General features: G+C 37.5%; 1 protein-coding gene across 1 annotated transcript in view; it reads right to left on the bottom strand.

Moving 5' to 3' along the window:
* The window catches only part of XRN2 (5'-3' exoribonuclease 2), a 109087-nt gene that overhangs the window by 70422 nt on the left and 20560 nt on the right, over nt 1-18105 (bottom strand). Inside the window, exons 4-15 of the mRNA XM_004697802.4 lie at nt 17141-17252; nt 14906-14964; nt 14741-14830; nt 13256-13328; nt 13071-13121; nt 12464-12621; nt 9416-9490; nt 9196-9329; nt 9039-9096; nt 8847-8954; nt 4457-4501; nt 1902-2033 (exon numbers count right to left, since the gene is read on the bottom strand). Coding sequence (XP_004697859.1) covers nt 1902-2033; nt 4457-4501; nt 8847-8954; nt 9039-9096; nt 9196-9329; nt 9416-9490; nt 12464-12621; nt 13071-13121; nt 13256-13328; nt 14741-14830; nt 14906-14964; nt 17141-17252 — 1095 coding nt within the window. The remainder of the gene's footprint in view (nt 1-1901; nt 2034-4456; nt 4502-8846; nt 8955-9038; nt 9097-9195; nt 9330-9415; nt 9491-12463; nt 12622-13070; nt 13122-13255; nt 13329-14740; nt 14831-14905; nt 14965-17140; nt 17253-18105) is intronic.

Genomic DNA, 18105 nt, shown 5'->3' with positions numbered 1-18105 from the left:
CATAAAAAACGAGACACAGCAAACAAGGCAACAAAACAAAACAAACAAAGCAACAACAAAATATCAAACACAAAAAAAGAAAAGCCTATAAATAGTTCCAGATCTATTTGTTGACCTTTATGAGTGTTTTCCAGTAGCGTCTGATGAGGTACCATGCCCTGGCCCAAAAATTTATTTCTGGTATTTTCCAGGGACTTCATTTCTTTGCTCCCCTTGCTGCTCTGTTGCACACCCTTAGCATTTTGCCTGGTGTTATGAGGTCAGATTGGGCACAATTTCCGCACTATGTCTCCAGTTTTGTCCCCCATAACACTATGGTCAGTGAGGGAACGTCCTGTCCTGTGGTGGGGCCCACCCTATGGTCCTCACTGTGCATTGGATGCTCTGATCAGGAATATCGTCCTCAAGGTTTGGTGGGCCAGGATGTGTTCCACTCTCTCTCCTTCCCTCTTCATTTGCTCCTGTGTGCTCTGATCAGAGGCATCCTGTCCCTGAGCTGTAGTTTCAGTGCTGCTCTCTGAAGTGAATTCTTCTGGGGGGAGGGAGGGGTGTGGCCACTAATTCAATCTTTTCTCCTCTACAGTATCCAGTTATCTCACTGTAAACCCACCTCTCGTTCCCGCTCTGCATCCCACCTTTAGTAATATAAGGAGTAAGAAAACACTCATACATACAATGGTAATTCAAGCTGTTTTCTTTCACGATAATCAAAGGCTCAGTTCTCAAAATTTCTAATCTAAAGGTTCTAAAACTTCTGGTTGAACATTTATGTGAATACATATTGAATCAATTTTCTGATATGACAAAGAATTCCACATGTAGGGTTGTTCTACAATAAGAGACATAAATAGAGTTAAGTATTAGAATAAAAAGGAGTCCTGTTGTTATATGGGTTACACGTTGGGTGAGATTGTCTGCTTCAATAAAGATTTACAGTCTTCGAAACCCAAAGGGCCAAGTCTACTCTGTCCTATAAGCTCTCTGAGTTGGAATCAACTCTAGAGTATTGGGTTTTTTAGGTTTATTAAAATAAATAAATTTAAGTACTCAAGCTTATGTACTTTTCTTGGATATATTGCAGCAATTTTTTATCAAGAGACTATCATTTTTCCCTCTACTACTTTCTAGTCTGAAATAAGCAATAGTTTCATTATCTGCTGTCTGTATATGTTAATGATCTATTCTCTCCCTCCACACTGCTTTCTTTGCCATATGCACTGAGATCATGAAACTGTCACTACAACAGTAAACTGATACATTTCTTCTGGAAGCATTAAATTGCTTCAGAGTATGGATTGCAAAATTCTAACAAGATGGAATAACATGGGGTGATCTATTCAGTTCCTGAGTTTCAGATAGGGTTAAGCAGACACAATTAGGGCTATCTTAAAATATTAATTTGATTTATTTTACATGTGAGTTGGATGACAAGAGTTTAAACAACGAAGGATATCTGTTTTATTATAGACTAAAAAATATTATTCTGCAATGGTCATGACTAACCACTGGGAGGAAAAGAGAAACAATGTAGCAAAACCCACCCACCCTTCTCTCTTGCTCCAGATATGAGACATATGAATAGCCCCTACATGTTTTTAGCATCATCCAGAATCTTTGGAGGGTGAAGGAAACCTTTACATGCAAAAACCTAGCTATCTCACCTTAGCTATCTCCTACATTCGAATGCATCTTCACATTCAACATACTTATCTTGCACATTGTTTAAGTATTTCTTATTGATACAGATAATGTAACAGCGTTAAAAAAATATCTCAAGGAAAACAAAATTGAGAAAAGCAAAAATAAGTAATAAAATACAAATACACCCACACACATATATACATACAATTGTAAAAGGCATGTTTACCACTTTTCAGTGCCACATTAGCAAAGTCACTTACGGAGTTATTGTACATCCTCATTTCATAGGCCGCTTGTCTCGCATTATTGGCTACTTGAGAACCTGGTGAATTTCTTGAACCCAAGGCCTGAGGGGTTAATATTCCACAAGGAGTGAAAGCAGGTTGATCTCTCTAACATAAATAGAAATGAATGTAGAAATTAAAGTAAAATCGCATTTAGATGACAGGCAGAAAAGAAGGCAATGGAACAGGATTTTCACTTTAACTACCAAACCATTAAAAGATCAAATAGAGTCTAACATCAGGATTATATTATTCTGATTTGATAGTAACTTACAACATGTAAGTCTGCAACATTTAGTATTCATCCCCTAAATGTACTTATTATATATCATTCTGAGAGAGACTTTTTCTCCCCAAGTCTCATTAAGCTAATCTAAGTTTACTTTCTATTTCAGGAAGCACTCAAAATATCAACAAAAATAACAGTAAAGTAAAAATAAGGGTTTAAGGTATATTAAGGACATACGATTTAAAAAAAAATCATTTTATTAGGGGCTCATACAACTCTTATCACAATCCATACATACATCAATTGCATAAAACACATTTGTACATTCATTGCCCTCATCATTCTCAAAATATTTGCTCTCCACTTAAGCCCTTGGCATCAGCTCCTTATTTTTTCCCCTCCCTCCCTGCTCCCCTCTCCCTCATGAACCCTTGATAAGTTATAAATTATTTTGTCATATCTTGCACTGAAGGACATATAATTTTTATTTGTCCTTTGCACTGACAGAATTTAACTATTTCGAAGTATATTAGAATTGATTAATAAACCAGAGTTGTACATAACCCAAGGACAAGCAGATGGATTCTGGGCTCCCAATTCTAGCCCCAATCCAAGAACACGGCCCTGCTCAACACTCGCCTCCATGAAGTGATACTGAAGATATGAGTGATGAGTGTTACAGCAGTGAAGAAAGCAGATGGTGCTCAACTATCAACTGGAATACTGTTTGGGATCTTAAAGGCTTATATTCAAACAAAGAGCCATTATAGTGAGGCTTCAACTAAGTCCACATCAAAGAAGCATACCAGCCTGTGTGATCCAAAGACAACAAATAACAAAATCCAAAGATGATGAGGGGAAAGGTACCAGAGCTTAAATTGTGGCGAAGGCTATGGAGGACAGTGGGAGTCCACAATCCATCTGCAGAGTACCTATTTGGATCAAACCCCTGGCAGATCCCCTCTGGCCAGAGTCAAGGGACTCAAACAGTCTTAATATCTAGCAGAGATTACTGTAAGCTTGATTATGGTAGACAGAACTATGGTATAATATGGACACCTGGTCAGTTGACCTCTCTTTTGACTCATTCTAAATTTGCTTTGGTATTAACTATTTCTCAATTGTTCCAAGACAGAAATTTTCTCTTTGACTTATTTTAATATTGCCAATGGTCTTCCCCCACCCTTTTTATTGTTTCTATTACGTTTCCTAGTTTATGAAACATAGAAAGAGTAGAAGCATAGAAACAATGACTGGTGTAACAGCACATCTGGGGGTGGGGGATGGCCTAGGGGAATTGGGGAGCCAATAATAAGTGCAGGAGGGGCGAAGGTGCACTAGAACTGTGATGCTGTAGATGCAATTCTTTTTATAAGCAACTTAACTATGGACATATATATATATATATGAATTTTAAATGATTACAATTAACTAATAAAGTAGATTAATAACACAAAGAAATACATAAGGTAGAAACAAAATACACCCCTAAGTGGTTTTTAATTTACCTGCAATAAAATATAGCTGCTACTTCCTCTTTAGAATCCTGAAATTGTTCAATTCTAATAAACAATAACAAAAGGCAGTTCCTAAAGCCCTAGAAGTTTAAAACTAAACTGGAAAACAAAAACAAAACTAAAGCAGTTAAGAGACTCTAAAATATATATATTTTTTAAAGCTACAAAAATCACACAGTAAAGAGCACCAAAGTTAAGATAAAGAACTGCTCAACATGGATACTGAACAGAAGCAACAAGAGGGCCTTGTGGAAAGGTAAGGTATGAGGTGAATTGTAACGATTGGGAGCACAGCAAACAAAGGTAAACTTCTGAGTCAGAAGGGACGTGATGTATTTAGAAAACAGCAGGAATGAAGAAGGTTGGAAGAGGAGCACAACATAATGCATTCTGAACTTCACCAAGTTAGAGAACTTAGTGTTGCAGATATAAGGTGTCAGTGATGACTTCAGACCAGAGAAACAACAAATTTTATAGTGTCATAGGGTCTGGGACGATAAACCAAAGATGTAGAAGTAAAGACAGAATATAATAACTTTCATTGCAATACAACAGGTTGACTGTTTTTATTATGAAAATACCAAATTAAAAAAAATACCTAATTCCTGTTAAAATTCAAATAGCTAAGTGCCACCTCCACCTCCTGTTCTTGTTTCTCCAGGTAAGCAGCGAAGCCAGGTGGAAACTTATGTCCTTGACAATTCCTCCTGAGGAATTCCTGTAAGGAATAGCTTTCTCCAAAATTATAAATGTATATTACTGCCAATCTTATGAAATTTACTAACCTTCATTCTTTTTCTTTTTTCTTTTTGTCGTCTTCTAAAACTGTCCTAAAAGTATAAAGTTTACATATTCTGTTACACAAATGTTGGAGTTCAATATTACCAGGAAAAACTTAAAATATAATTTAAGTTTTAAAGAAAGATACAAGATTAGCTACATGATTAAATTAGAGTGTTCCAAATGCTGTTTATCAGAACTTTAAATGGCTAGAGAGAACTCTAGCTTATGTTTAGCTATCATTTAACTTTTACGAATTTTCAAATAATTTTTGACATTTCAGTAAAAAAGTTCAAAAACTATGACATTCTGAAGGAGCAAATAGGTAAACAAATACATTGTTAATATGGAGAAGATACAAAAAAGCAAGGAAACAAACGATTCTTAAGTTTTATCTGAATGTTTTACCAACAAGGCAGTTTAATAACAAAACTGTAATTTAAAAACAGTGGACCTTTGCTACTGTAGTAGGTTACATTTTGGGCTGCTAACTTCAGGGTTAGCAGTTCGGAACCACTAATCTCTCCTCAGGAGAAAAATGAGGCTTTGTAATCCCCCCAAACTTCTGTTTTGTGGACTCTTTGTAGTCTCAGAAACACACAGGGACAGTCCTTTTCTGTCCCGATAGGGTCTTTTTGTCAGAATTGATTAGATGGCAATGAGTTTGAGTTTAATCTAAAAAAAAAACTTGGGCATTTCCTAACTCTTTGTAGCATGCGTGACATCTGAAGGATGCATGTCTCTATGCAAACACTACTCATCTTCTGAAAAGTAAACTAATGGAAGAAGGGAATTCAGATCGGTGCACCACGTATTCTAGATCTATTTAACTCATGGGAGAGAGTCCAATCAGCGTTAATTCTTCCTTTCCACACACTTTGCAATTGCAGTCATGGATTCAACTGGATAGGATTTGGGGTTGATTTTACTCCCCATTAACTCTATGTGCCACTGAAAGGCCTCCCTTGCCAAAGAAAGCATTTTTCTATTGGTCAAGTTTCCCTACACAGCAAGGCAATGAATGGCATGACAGTTAGGGTGGCTGCAAGTATTGTGCAGCTACCCCACTAGTGTACACCTCTATCCCCTCCAAATTAGAACTACCAATTGCAGTAACATAACATAACAAGATTGAAATGTGTGCTTTCTGCCAGATGGGCTGAAAGCTGGATATAAAGTCTGCTTCTCTGAGGTGGAGCCCAGATAGGTTACCCTAAAACGTATGACACTATGTAAACAACCTACTTCTTTAATCAAGTCTTTGCACAGATTGTCATCGAAACCTATCTAGGCTAACAGTGACTTCTAGATTTGAAATTCAACAGCTAATTTACAATATTTACCTAACCATGACTCTTCACTTGGCCCGCAGGACACCAATCCCTTCTGTTTTCTACCTCCACTCTTGCCACGTCTTCACAATTCAATTCTTCATACTGGCATCTCCTACCTCCCATGACTCAACATTAGAAGCTTCCCACTCCTTTACTCCTGGTGGGGGTGATTACCTAGGTCCAGACTTTAAACATGTCCATGCTGATGATTCTTCAACCAGGACCTTTTCCCATTCAGTTTCTCCACTGAGTATCTCCCCCTCTCACATCCCACATTTAATCCAGTAGTCAATCTCATTGCCTCTGTCAAAACATGTTCAAAATTCAATTCCCTTGTATGATCTCCACTGCTGCCACTTGAGTCCCCTGTAGTCAGTCTCAATATTACAGCTAGAATTATCTTTTAAAAATGTGCCAGATTGAGTTACTCTTCTACTAAGAACTCCCTATTCATGCAGAATGAAGCTAACATTCTTAAAATGACCTCTAAAGTCCTACCAGATGTAAGCCTCCACCATTTTTACTTCCTCCTTCCTTCCTCTGTCTCCACCACACTGGGTCCTTGCTGATCTGTCAACATGCTGGGTGCGTGTCTACCTTTGAGTCAGTCTTTGCACATGGTTTACTCCTTCATTTTTCAGTTCTTTAATCCAATGTCATCTCTCAGGTAGGTCATTCCTGGTCACCTTCACTCATCCTTACCTCCACCTTCCCAAATGCAAGCTCCTACCCTGCTCTAATTTCCTTCAGGCACTTGTCACTCTCTAGCACATTACATAGTTTATTTCCATTTTCCCAAAGTGAACGTAAGCTCCAGGACACAGGAATTTCCCTCACTGTCCCCACCCCTCTCATTGTGGGCTTTATTCTGTCACTAGTTCTCAGAACACTTAGTGACATGCAGTAAACAATAAATATCTGTGGGGTGAGTAAACAGCATTTACAAGATAAAAGACAAACATCAAAGTTCACAAAATAAAAACATCAGATTTCTGCCTTTGTTTTTACTCTATTATAATAATAAAGATAGGTGGACTCTTTTCTACCACCTGTTCTGCCATAACCTATCTGCTAAATACCTATTTCTAAGGATGATATTCACAAATACACAGGGGCACCACCTGGATAGATTTTACTGATCTTTAATCATTTGGGGGCTATGAACTCCTTTGGAAAATCCTTTGTCTTCTCTCCCAGGCCAGATGGAAACCATATTAATGAAATCGATAGCACTAACGTACCTATATAAATCCTATACATCCCCTCTAATGTCAAGTACCACCAGTTTAATAGTACCCAGCATCCAATGGCACTGAGTTGATTGTGATGTATAGCTATCCTATAGGACAGAGTGCTGGCATGGAGTTTTTGAGACTAAATCTTACAGGAACAGAGAGCATCATCTCTCACTTGCAAAGAGGCTACCAGGGGGATTTGAACCATAGATCTTACAGTTAACAGTCAAATGTCTAACCCACAGCACCACCAGGGCTCCTTATTTAATGATACTGAGTCTGCTAAAGTCATATGAATGCTAAGTACTGAAAGCTTCTGGAAAGAATGCTTAGTTACCTCATTTTGTCACAAGAAATGGTGCCAACTGGGAAAAAGGATCACCCACTATTTGTCAGATCAATGATGTTTTCATCTGTCAGATCATGTAATAACGTAGCAATCTGTTTTGTTTCATTTTGTTTAAAATAGCCACAATAAGATCAGTTTCTGAAAATATTTCTCATTACTTCCCAAAAACAAAAATGTGCTCATTTTGCCCATTACTCGGATTCCTGGCAACACCTGCAGCCAACCTCTAGCCTGCTGCCTCTCCACTCTATCAGTAGAGTTCACTAAAGACTGCACTAGACTGTGTGCATGAGTTGTCCGTCCATCTGGTTCTGATGTCTCAGGCAGCATTGTGTGCCAATGGCACCTCCTTGAGTTACTAATTTCCTCCCTGTTTAGGAGCCAGTTCCTTTCTCAGGTCATTAAATGCCTGCATTCAAGGCTTCTTCTGAGGGCCTCTGTGGTCACTCTTATGACTTCAAATACCTCAGAACTATTAATGATCTTCAAATCTCTTTCCATACACTATGCCCTAAGTTTTAAAACATCCACTCAAATACATAATGGACATTTCTATTTTCAGGTGTTCTAGACCCTCAAATTCACATCTCTAAATGAATTCAATTCCTACCCTGTCCTCATTCCAACCTGTTCCTCCCTCCAATGCTTGTTAACTCAGTGAATGACACCAGTGAAATCCCAACTGTCTAAGACAGAAATTTAGACTTCTCATCTACATGCTCATCTCTTGTAAATAATTACCAAGTATTCTGTTATTTTTGCTCCTCCTTTTAAGCTTTAAATAAGAGCTCTGGTGGCATAGAGGCTGTGCATTGGGCTGCTAAGTGCAAGGTCAATAGTCCAAAACCACCAGCGAAAGTGCTAGGAATACCTAGGGAAAATAACAGGATTTTTCTACTCCCGTGAAAAGTTAGTGTCTGAAACTAACAAGGGTAGTTCTCTTCTCTCACAGAGTTGCTATAAGTCCATGGCAGTGAATTTGGTTTGAATTTTTAGATTTTAATTTCTTACTCAGAGTTACATCCCTCTGTCCTGGCTGAAGCAATTTCATCCTGTGCCTATGTCAGAGTTATAGTGTAAGTATCTCATATAAAACATGACACCACTAGTTCAATCCCAACACTCTTCTACCCCTAGAATCCTCAACGTCATATCACATTGATTGCACAGGTATTTAAATGTGTATCCTAATCAAGATTAGAGAGAGAAAAAAGTTATAATGCAATTCAAATAATGTAAAACAGGCAACAATTCCACATCACACTTGCAAAGAGGCTACCAGGGGGATTTGAACCATCACAACTTTAAAAAGCATCACAACTTTAAAAACCTAAAGTACTAGCCACTCACAATTACATTAATGTTTAGTACACTCTAAGAGAATAATACATTCAACGAAGTTAAGGTACAATCACAGAATGATAATAACCTATAAGAAATGGATACAATTTTATTTATTGCAATAGAAACATCTTACCTCATCATCCTTTCTTTTTTTAAAAATGCTATCCTCAACTTCACCAACTGCTAGCATGATCATCTGTACTCTTTGCAAATTGACATAGCCACTTTCTGTAAGGTACCCCTACAAGTGAACAAAATACATGTAAAATGATTGTTTTATTAAAGCAAACATTGCTGTTTGCAAGTTATACAAGAATGTACCTACCCCCGTCTTGTGCACCACATTTTTATATATGTTAACCAAACGGTCAATTGCACCTTCCCTGTCATTAAGAGAGAAACTATGCATTAGTACCAGTATGCATTATAAAGTCAGCAAAGCTAGCAGAATGGCTTGACAAACTATACACACATATATATACCTAATCTCTAAAGATGGCAAGTGAGGAAGGAAGTCATTTCCCACAAAGAAGCACATGAAGACCCAATCATCAATGCTCCTCTCAACATCAAATGTGAACGGCAGACTGGCCATGGTGAGTTCTCTTTCCAAATACTAAAATCAAAAAGGAATATTGCTGTGACACACATCAAAAGGCACCCTACCTTAGAATGCTCATCTCAATGATTATTTCTGCATACCTCACGAAGAACATTAAGTCGAAGAAAGATAAACTCTCCTTCTGCACAAGGAAGGCTATCTGCAAGTTCATCATGCTGCAAGAAACGGAGGATGATTACACAAGAACACTATAAGCCCTCCATTTTTTGGTCCCAATCTAACTATTTTTAAGGTTTTTTTGTTTTTTTTTTACTAAGGCAAGATTCATTTTAATATTATAAGTATTATACAGAATTCACCAAAGCACTTTAAAATAAAAAGTACTCATAATCCTAATCACATATAGCTGGTGTAAACAGGTTTCTGTAAAGGGACGTGCCTCCCTGATAAGGACCTTGACATGATCGCCCTGACATTGACTTAGACCCTGACAATCACCCCAATGTTGCTCTTTCATTGTTTAATTCCTTCCCGTCAATCTGTTTCTCATCAGCAATTGGGGCTACCTCCCATACTGGAACACTTAGAGATCGTTAATGCAGCCTCTCTGGAAAACAAGTCACCCGGCTGCAACAAGCACCCGTTAAACACAGTGACCTCACTAGAACGAGTGCTCTGCGGTTACCATACGGGTCCTCCCACCCTCTCCCCCAGCTTCTCCCCCCAGTCCTTAAAAACAAGAAGCAGGTATCATTCGTTTTTTTGCTTAAACACTAGTTTAAATACCATTAGCAAGGCCTCTTTGAAGACATAGCTTCTCAACCACAGAAGCTGTGTTTTGTAACCATCCACACCCTCCTGTGCACACCTGGGGAGACGTGAGCTCTTCCCTCCCCCTCCAGCATTCAAGCTGAGAGCTGCCCTCTCCTGACTATTGATGGGGGGTGGGGTAAAGAAATGGTAAAGAAATTAGTCTTTGGAACAACATAGTTTCTTACTATGCAGCAAGAGTTTGCTATGCGTTAGCTTTTTAACAACCCTTTAAAAATATAAAGCCCATTTTCAGCTCAAAGGCCAAATCTATAGAGCTGTAGTTTACCAATCTCTGACCTGTATCCAGCCAATATAGGATATATATGCTTTAAACATTTCCATGTGATCAGGGCGTAATTTTACAGTATGAAGATTAATATATTTAATATATAGTTCCTTTTCTAAAGAATAATCATTTGAAACAAATAACTTCTACAAAAAAATCACATTCAATAAGTATTACCAGTAAGACCTAAGTTTCACATAAATTATGTTAGGAAAAACAATGTAAAAAACAAACACAGAGAAAAATGCTGTGTATGCTTTTGAAGGAGGATGCCATGGATCAAACTGTGTCATCCCAAATCATGTGCTACCTTGGGTGGACCATGATTCTCTGGTTTGGCAGTTAGTCATATCATGATGTAATGTGGTAGCGGATTCCCATAGTGTGATTTCATTCCAGAAGCCATAAGGGCAGAAAGAAGGCAGTATCCTTTCACAGCCCTGATGTACCTGGAGTGTGGTCCCAAATACCTTCTTTTTTACAAAAGATAAAAAGAAAGAGAAAGAAACAGATTATTAGGACCTACTACTACCAAGCAACAAGAGCCCAGAATAAAGTGCATTTTTGGATCTGGGGTCCCTGCACTGAGAAACTACCACATCCAGGGTAAGATTGATGCCAAGACACACAAAAATCTCCAAGAAATGCTGCACCACAAATGCTGAAAGTAGATAAAGATCTTACTCCAGAGCTGATGTAAAGAAAAACCCTCCCCCTACAGCCAGTATTCTGAATTTAAACTTCTAACCTCCCAAACTAAGAGAAAAATGTGTTTGTTGAAGTCACCCACTTGTGACATTTCTATTATAGCTACACTTGATACGTAAGACAAAACTTGATACCGGAAGGGTGGGGTGCTGTTCTCATGGACATGTTCTGGAATTGGATAGTAAGTAGAGGCTCCAAGAGTACTAAGATACTATTAGTAAAAGTCTAGATTGCTTTGAACAAATTGTTGGTGGAACCGAATATTAAAAGCAATTCTGGTTGAGAGATCAGAAGTAACGGGAGTTGTAACACTGAAGGCAAGGGCAACACAGTGAACAGTAAGGCAGCAGCAGAATTGGGAGAGCAGTGCAAGAATAGTAAAGGAGGTAATCCACCGAAAGTTGAGCACCTTAGGGCTGAGGCTTACTGGCAGAGTAAGTGCCTTTAGGTATTTGCTAGAAGAGCTAGAGAGCTTTTAAAAACTTGTTTGTAAAAGGCAAAGGCCAGGCTGGACCTAGGAATCAGAAATTGGAGCATGGAAAGGAGAGCTGCCTGGTATGAAAAGCGAGCGCTAACACTTCTGGGCCTTCAAAGTGTGGAACCACAGCTTCTGGAGCTTCTAGGGGTAGGTGTCACAGTTTCCTAGGTTTCAAAGAGTCAAATCTTCTGCCAACTGACTTCAAGAGTGTGAGGCTGCCAAAGATGTGAGGGCTCTAAGAATATGGTAACCACTTGGTTGCATTCGAAGAATAGTGTCACCAAATGCTGAGGGAGCAGAGTTGTCATTCTAACTCTGGCCTAACCCAGAGTCTGGGGAGCAGCCTGGATCCTGTACAACAGAGGATTGTTTTCAAACTTTGAAAGAACAATGATTTTTTTAACTGGCTCGGTGCCTGTTATTTATCCTTAAATTCCTCAATATTTGTAGTGAAAATGTTGTCCTATGACTATTCAATCAGATGAAGAGGAATTTTGCCATACGTTATATAATTTGGACTTGAAAGACTTTGGGAATGATAGGATGGGGTGAAAGTGTTCTGCATATGACAAGAAAATGAATTTTGGGCCACAAAGGGGTAAGATTCCATGGGCTGATTTGTAAACTGTCCCCCTTCCCCATCCCCATCAACACCACAACCAAATATGCACAATGCCTGGTCCACGATTCTCTGGTTTGGCAGTTATATAATTCCTCGTGGTGTGATCTGATGTGATAAATCACTCAAACGTAGAACGACTAAGGGTAAAATGGATAAACGATTAAGTGCTCTCGCATTCTGAAGGTTAACAAAACAAGAAGGCAAAAAGAATACTGAATCAACCATAGCCTTCCCTACTTCCCATTTTTAAAATGGGGCAACTACCGCCTGAAAGTTCTTACCTTTCCTTTCTTTTCTCTTGGCAAACCTTCACAGTCCTTGACTTCATGTCCAAACTGATTACAAAGACCACATGGTTTGGGTTTGTTTGGCTTGAATTCTTCTCTAATAATAGTAAAGTTGGGTTCATGTGTAGCAAGGCCAAGCATAATCAGGTCGGCTATTAATCAAAAACAACGAATTAAATAAGGACTTCTGAGTACTTAACCAAAGTACTCAATGAATGAAAAGAACAACTCAATGAAAGGCCCAAATGAGCAAACAAACTGAAGAGGCAAAGTAAAAAAGCCTAAAACTTCTCAGAGGTGTCAATCAACAACTTAATATCCAGATGACTACCATTCATGAGAAAACAATTGGAAAATATTCCATTTTAAAGGTATAAGTATACATGTATATACAGCTACATTAAAATTGTAAAGAAAAAAAAATTTAAAGACAAGGGAGCATTAATCACACAAACCAAACATCAAGTCAGTATTACTCCCTTCTCAAAACATAATGACGTATATAATTTTGGAATTTCCAAGCAACTGTTACTAGAAACCAACCCAACAAGCTTTCCATGATTTAATCTCAGAGAACCAAATCCCCACAGAAAAAGCTTACCATCTGCTCCACATAAACAATGGTGAGTATTTGGGTCGTGGTTAGGCTGGGCTAAATAGAGTAGGGGAAGGAAAAAGGAATTAATATTCCACAGAATGTTCAAATCCTACCAAATACTTCCTACTCAATGGCTTTTTACTTCTTTCAGCAGAGCTTAGAATCACGCATGTACAAGTAATGTTTACCTCTTTGTCTTCTAATATAATCCATGATTTTATGTTCTCCTTCACCAGGAGCACTCGCATCAGATAAAATAACCTGTAAAAAACATTTTTTTAAAACGCTTTCAGCTCATCTTTCATTTTGCATAAGCACAAAATCAACATAATTGAATATCTTAAAATAAATTGCAGGAGCCCTGGTGGCAGTACTGATTACATGTTGGGATACTAACAAATCAGCAGTTCGAACCTCCAGCTGCTCCATGGGGAAAAAAAAAGGGCTTTCCACTCCCACAGAGAGTTACAGTCTCAGCAGACAGTACAAAATATGAAAATAAAAAAAATAAATTACCAAGGGTTTAGTGGGAAGGTTGGGAAGGTGGGGGAGGGAGGGGAAAAAAGAGGGCTCAAGTAGAAAGAAAATGTTTTGGAAATGATGATGGCAACTTATGTACAAATGTGCTTGATACAATTGATGTACGGATTGTTACAAGAGCTATAAGGAAAAAAAAGAGCTGTACGCCCCCAATAAAATGATTTATTAAAAAATTGTTTTTTAAGCTTTTTGGTTTTTTTTCCAAAGAGTTACAGTCTCATAAGCTCACAGGCCCAATTCTACTGTCCTATCGGGTAGCTACAAGTCAGCCTAAACTCAACAGCAATGAGTTTAGTTTATTTTTAAAATGAATTAATGACCCCAGCCCAACACCATCAGGGGTTGGAGGCAGACAGTGGCTGTGCCTCAGTGGCCCCCTCCTTCTATCTGTGAGATGGCATGAATAAAAGCCTGGATTTACAGGGGGAAAAAATGAATTAATGAGGTAATTCTATTAAGATTGAGTTAGTAAATGGAAATTTTTTTGAATAAAGTATGTGTGAACATATGAGTGTTACACACCACAGCTATTTCATTTATTTACAAAATGGAAGGGAAAAAAGTAAAATGCCTGGGTTAGGCATTAGTGAAATTAATCAATTCACAAATTTCACAATTCTTGATCTTACCCAACATGAATTCAATCATATAAGCCTCGTAACAGATAAAAGATAGCCATTAAATACAATTACTATATCTAATTAATAGAAAACCATGAATCAAAAATTACATTCTAGTTCATTTAAATTACACTTAAATACTATTGCAGCATACATTTAAAATATATATACTACCCCATAGCTCTAATCATGCTATACTGATTTCTAACACCAGATATTTTCATTTAATATTACTTTGTAAAATATAAAATTTTTACAATATCAATTCCATCTTATGGCTTCATAGTTTTAAGTGTAAGGACAAAACTGGTATAAGAGAAAATTCAGCTGTCACTGATACTTAAAACCTAGCCACATAAGATACCCCATTTCCAAAAACCTCAGAAGCTTCTCTATTATCAGTCAGCTAGTATTATATGGGGGTAAAGAAAGATAAATACTGACCAGTCATCTCAGAGTACAGCCTCAAATGACCACCCTAATCTTTTCAAAGCACCAAAATGTGAAACTTACTGTCAAATTTTTCCACCCAGGGTCATTATTTAAACGGTCAGCTATGTAATAGCGAAGACATTTAGCAAGATTGTCCATGAACTCAGTTCCCTAAAATGATAAAAAGAAATAAATTAATCTATTATTTAAAGTTAGCAAGGTCTAGCACAATAAGAGGCTACTTACTGGTGTAATGCAGTTACTGTCAAATCTTTCTTTTATTTCTTCTGGAGGAAGAAAGCCACCTGGAGAAAAAAAGGCAATGTTTTGTTCTCCCCATGAAATTGAGGCAGAATGCTCAATATTAAGCTAGAGAAACAACAAAAGTTAAAATATGAACGAAATGTTGGTGCCTGAAGAACGATGCTTCTTCTTTTGAGACGTAAATAATTCTTTAGCAAGAATTTTTAAAAACATGTAGCATACAAAAGGTACAATTTACATTAAGAATATAAAACTTATATTATATTAAGAATATAAAACTTATGGTATTCTTCCTAATAATCTCTGTAGCAGCACACACACACACACACACACACACACACACACACACACACACACCCCACATATGGGTTGGAGAATTTATAGTTGTTAAGATAAAAGTACCTTAGAAAAATGATACTGTTTTGAAAATGGCAATGACAACATATGTAAAAGTTTGCTTGCTATAACTGATTTATGATTATCTGTGAGACCCCAATAAAATGAATTTTTAAAAAAGAAATATGACATTAATCAAACAGATATCACAAGACAAAAAATTTTCACCTAAGAGGACACAAAAATCCATTTTCCCCTTTTATCACTAATTAATTAGCTTCTTAAGAGAAAAGTATTTTTTACAAACCTTCAAAAGAGAATTCTTAAAATCAAAGACCTTGTATTACAAATATAAACAATGTTAGAATCTTAATTACAAGCTGAGATTAAAGTAAAGGGTACACCAGAAAGTATCACTACTAGGGTTCCAGTTCATTAGTGCCTTGATTTATTCCAAACAAATTATGTTAAACATCTCTCTGCCATTCAGTGAATGGTTGAAACAAGTTCTCTCAGACACACATTTGTCTCAGTCTCATGAAAATATCTTCTTTATAAAAAATGTAATTTTAAAAACAGGGCTAATATAAAATTGATAACAAACCTCAATTAAGCATTCGGCTAAATCACTGAAACCAATTTATAGAAATGCTACCTCATATAAAATGAGAGTTTTCTAGATAGAGCAAGTGCTTTAAGGTCAGGAAGATCTAAAGATGAATTTAAGGTGGGGAGGTCATCTCACAAGCAAGAAAATTTAAAACTGCATTGGTGAGGAAAAAGAACAGGAAATTTATGCCAAGGCATTTTTTTTCTACAATGACAATCCGCCTGCTCATTCTTCAGGAAAGTAAAGGCTGCCTTGTGATAATTTCACTGGAAACCCTACCCAATCCACGCTACAGCTCTGGATCTTGCCCCTTCAAGCTTCTTTTTGTTTTCCATACTCAAAAAGAACATGAGTTGAGTCCCTCAAAGATAGCAAAGCTACCATTTTGATGTGTACACTGAAAAGTATACAATTCTTTGGGAAAGAATTAGAGAGGGAGACATCATCATCCTCAGAATAATATACTTAGATGGAGGATTTTAGAAAAAAGTAAATTTACATTTTGATATTTCAATTTAATAAAGGTTTGTATTATGCTCTAACAGCGGTTCTCAACCTGTGGGTCGCAACCCCTTTGGGAGACGAATACCGTTTTCCATGGGTCACCTAAGACCATCAGAAAACACATATTTCCCTTAGGAAGCCAGACACCGCTCCTCTATTAGTCTTTAGGCAGGTCCACCCACATGCAGGTATGCTGATCTGGTGAGAAAGAAGCCAACTCAACCTTGCACTGATGATGGCTTTTTACACATACTGTAGCAAAATGTAGCAATGCAGTATACTGTTGTTATATTAAGACTGTTACCAATGCTACAACATGCTTCAAGACATTTATTTGTAATTAGAAATAAATATTTCACAATATATAATTACAGTTTTTGTGATTAATCACAATGTTTTAATTATGTTCAATTTGTAACAATGAAAATACATCCTACATATCAGATATTTATATTGCAATTCCTAACAGTAGCAAAATTTCAGTTATGAAGTAGCAACGAAAATAATGTTATGGTTGGGGGTGACCACCACATGAGGAACTGTATTAAAGGGTCACGGCATTAGGAAGGTTGAGAACCACTGTGCTATAACAATACTTTTTTATTTCCCCTGGTACTTGCACATGGCAGCAAATTAAAACACAAAATTTATTGTAAATGAAAGCCTACACTGACTACACTGTGGCATATAGGATAGCTGCTCTCCACCCCAAACCCTAGTCTCCTCACCTTCTAAATACTTTTTTTTACAAAGCATAACTACTTTACCTTTGGCCAATATTTCTTCCCTGACTCGCTCCTTTTCAACTGCTGCTTCCATTCCTTCTTTTGATGCTCTGAACCTCCTCGAGCGCTGTTGGTTCATTTTAGCACGAGGTGCCTGAAAACATGTATTTCATATTCATTAACACTACTCAAAATACTTACAAATACATCTCTACATTATTTTAAGTCTTTTTCCTAATAGCCCCCAAATCTCACTGCTATCAAGTTTCTGAGGCCATAAATCTTTGCAGAAGTAGAATCAAGACAAACTCCAAACTCACTGCCATTAAACCAATTCTGATGGTTGCATAGCAACCCTGTGATCAGAATTGCCTGTGTGGGTTTTGAAGGGCTTAAATTTTTATGGAAGCAGAAAATGTCATCTCTCCTCTGAGAAGCAGATTCAAACTGGTGACTTAGTGGTTGAAAGCTCAATGCGTAATCTATTATGCCATGCTATCATGGAAGAAGGATAGCGTCAACTCTTTCCCCATTGAGCCGTTTCTAACTCAATGAGACCCTATCAGATTTCTGGGCTGGAAATCTTTATTTCTGGGCTGGAAGCAAAAGATGATGAGGGTATCCTTCTCCAGTGGAGAGGCTAGTGGGTTTGAAATGCTGACCTGTGGTTAGCAGGATTCTAGCATTTACCAGACAGTACCACCAAGACTACTTATTAACGGTGGCACTCTAAATTGGTGAGAGGTTACGTATTATGTTTAATAATCCTCTCAGGAGACACATTAGATCCTGAAAATTTATATTTAACTCAAAAAGCTAAAGGCTGACCTCTGTCAAGTGAGTAAGTAGTATGTCACATGGACAAACACCCTCTAAGGGAAGTCAGGGTATATAATACTACAAGACCCATGACCTAATACCAGTTCTAATGGCTTATGGTGTTCAAAGAGCTCAAGAAGGACAACTAATTTTAATCAAAGACCAGCCAGCACTCAACAGTCCTTGCC

This window comes from Echinops telfairi, unplaced genomic scaffold (genome assembly GCF_000313985.2).
Source record: "Echinops telfairi isolate 266 unplaced genomic scaffold, ASM31398v2 ScPeMD7_5592;HRSCAF=6446, whole genome shotgun sequence".
Classification (NCBI taxonomy): Eukaryota; Metazoa; Chordata; class Mammalia; order Afrosoricida; family Tenrecidae; genus Echinops; species Echinops telfairi.
The sequence above is the reverse complement of the archived record's forward strand: the minus strand, read 5'-3'. Positions and strand labels throughout refer to the sequence as shown.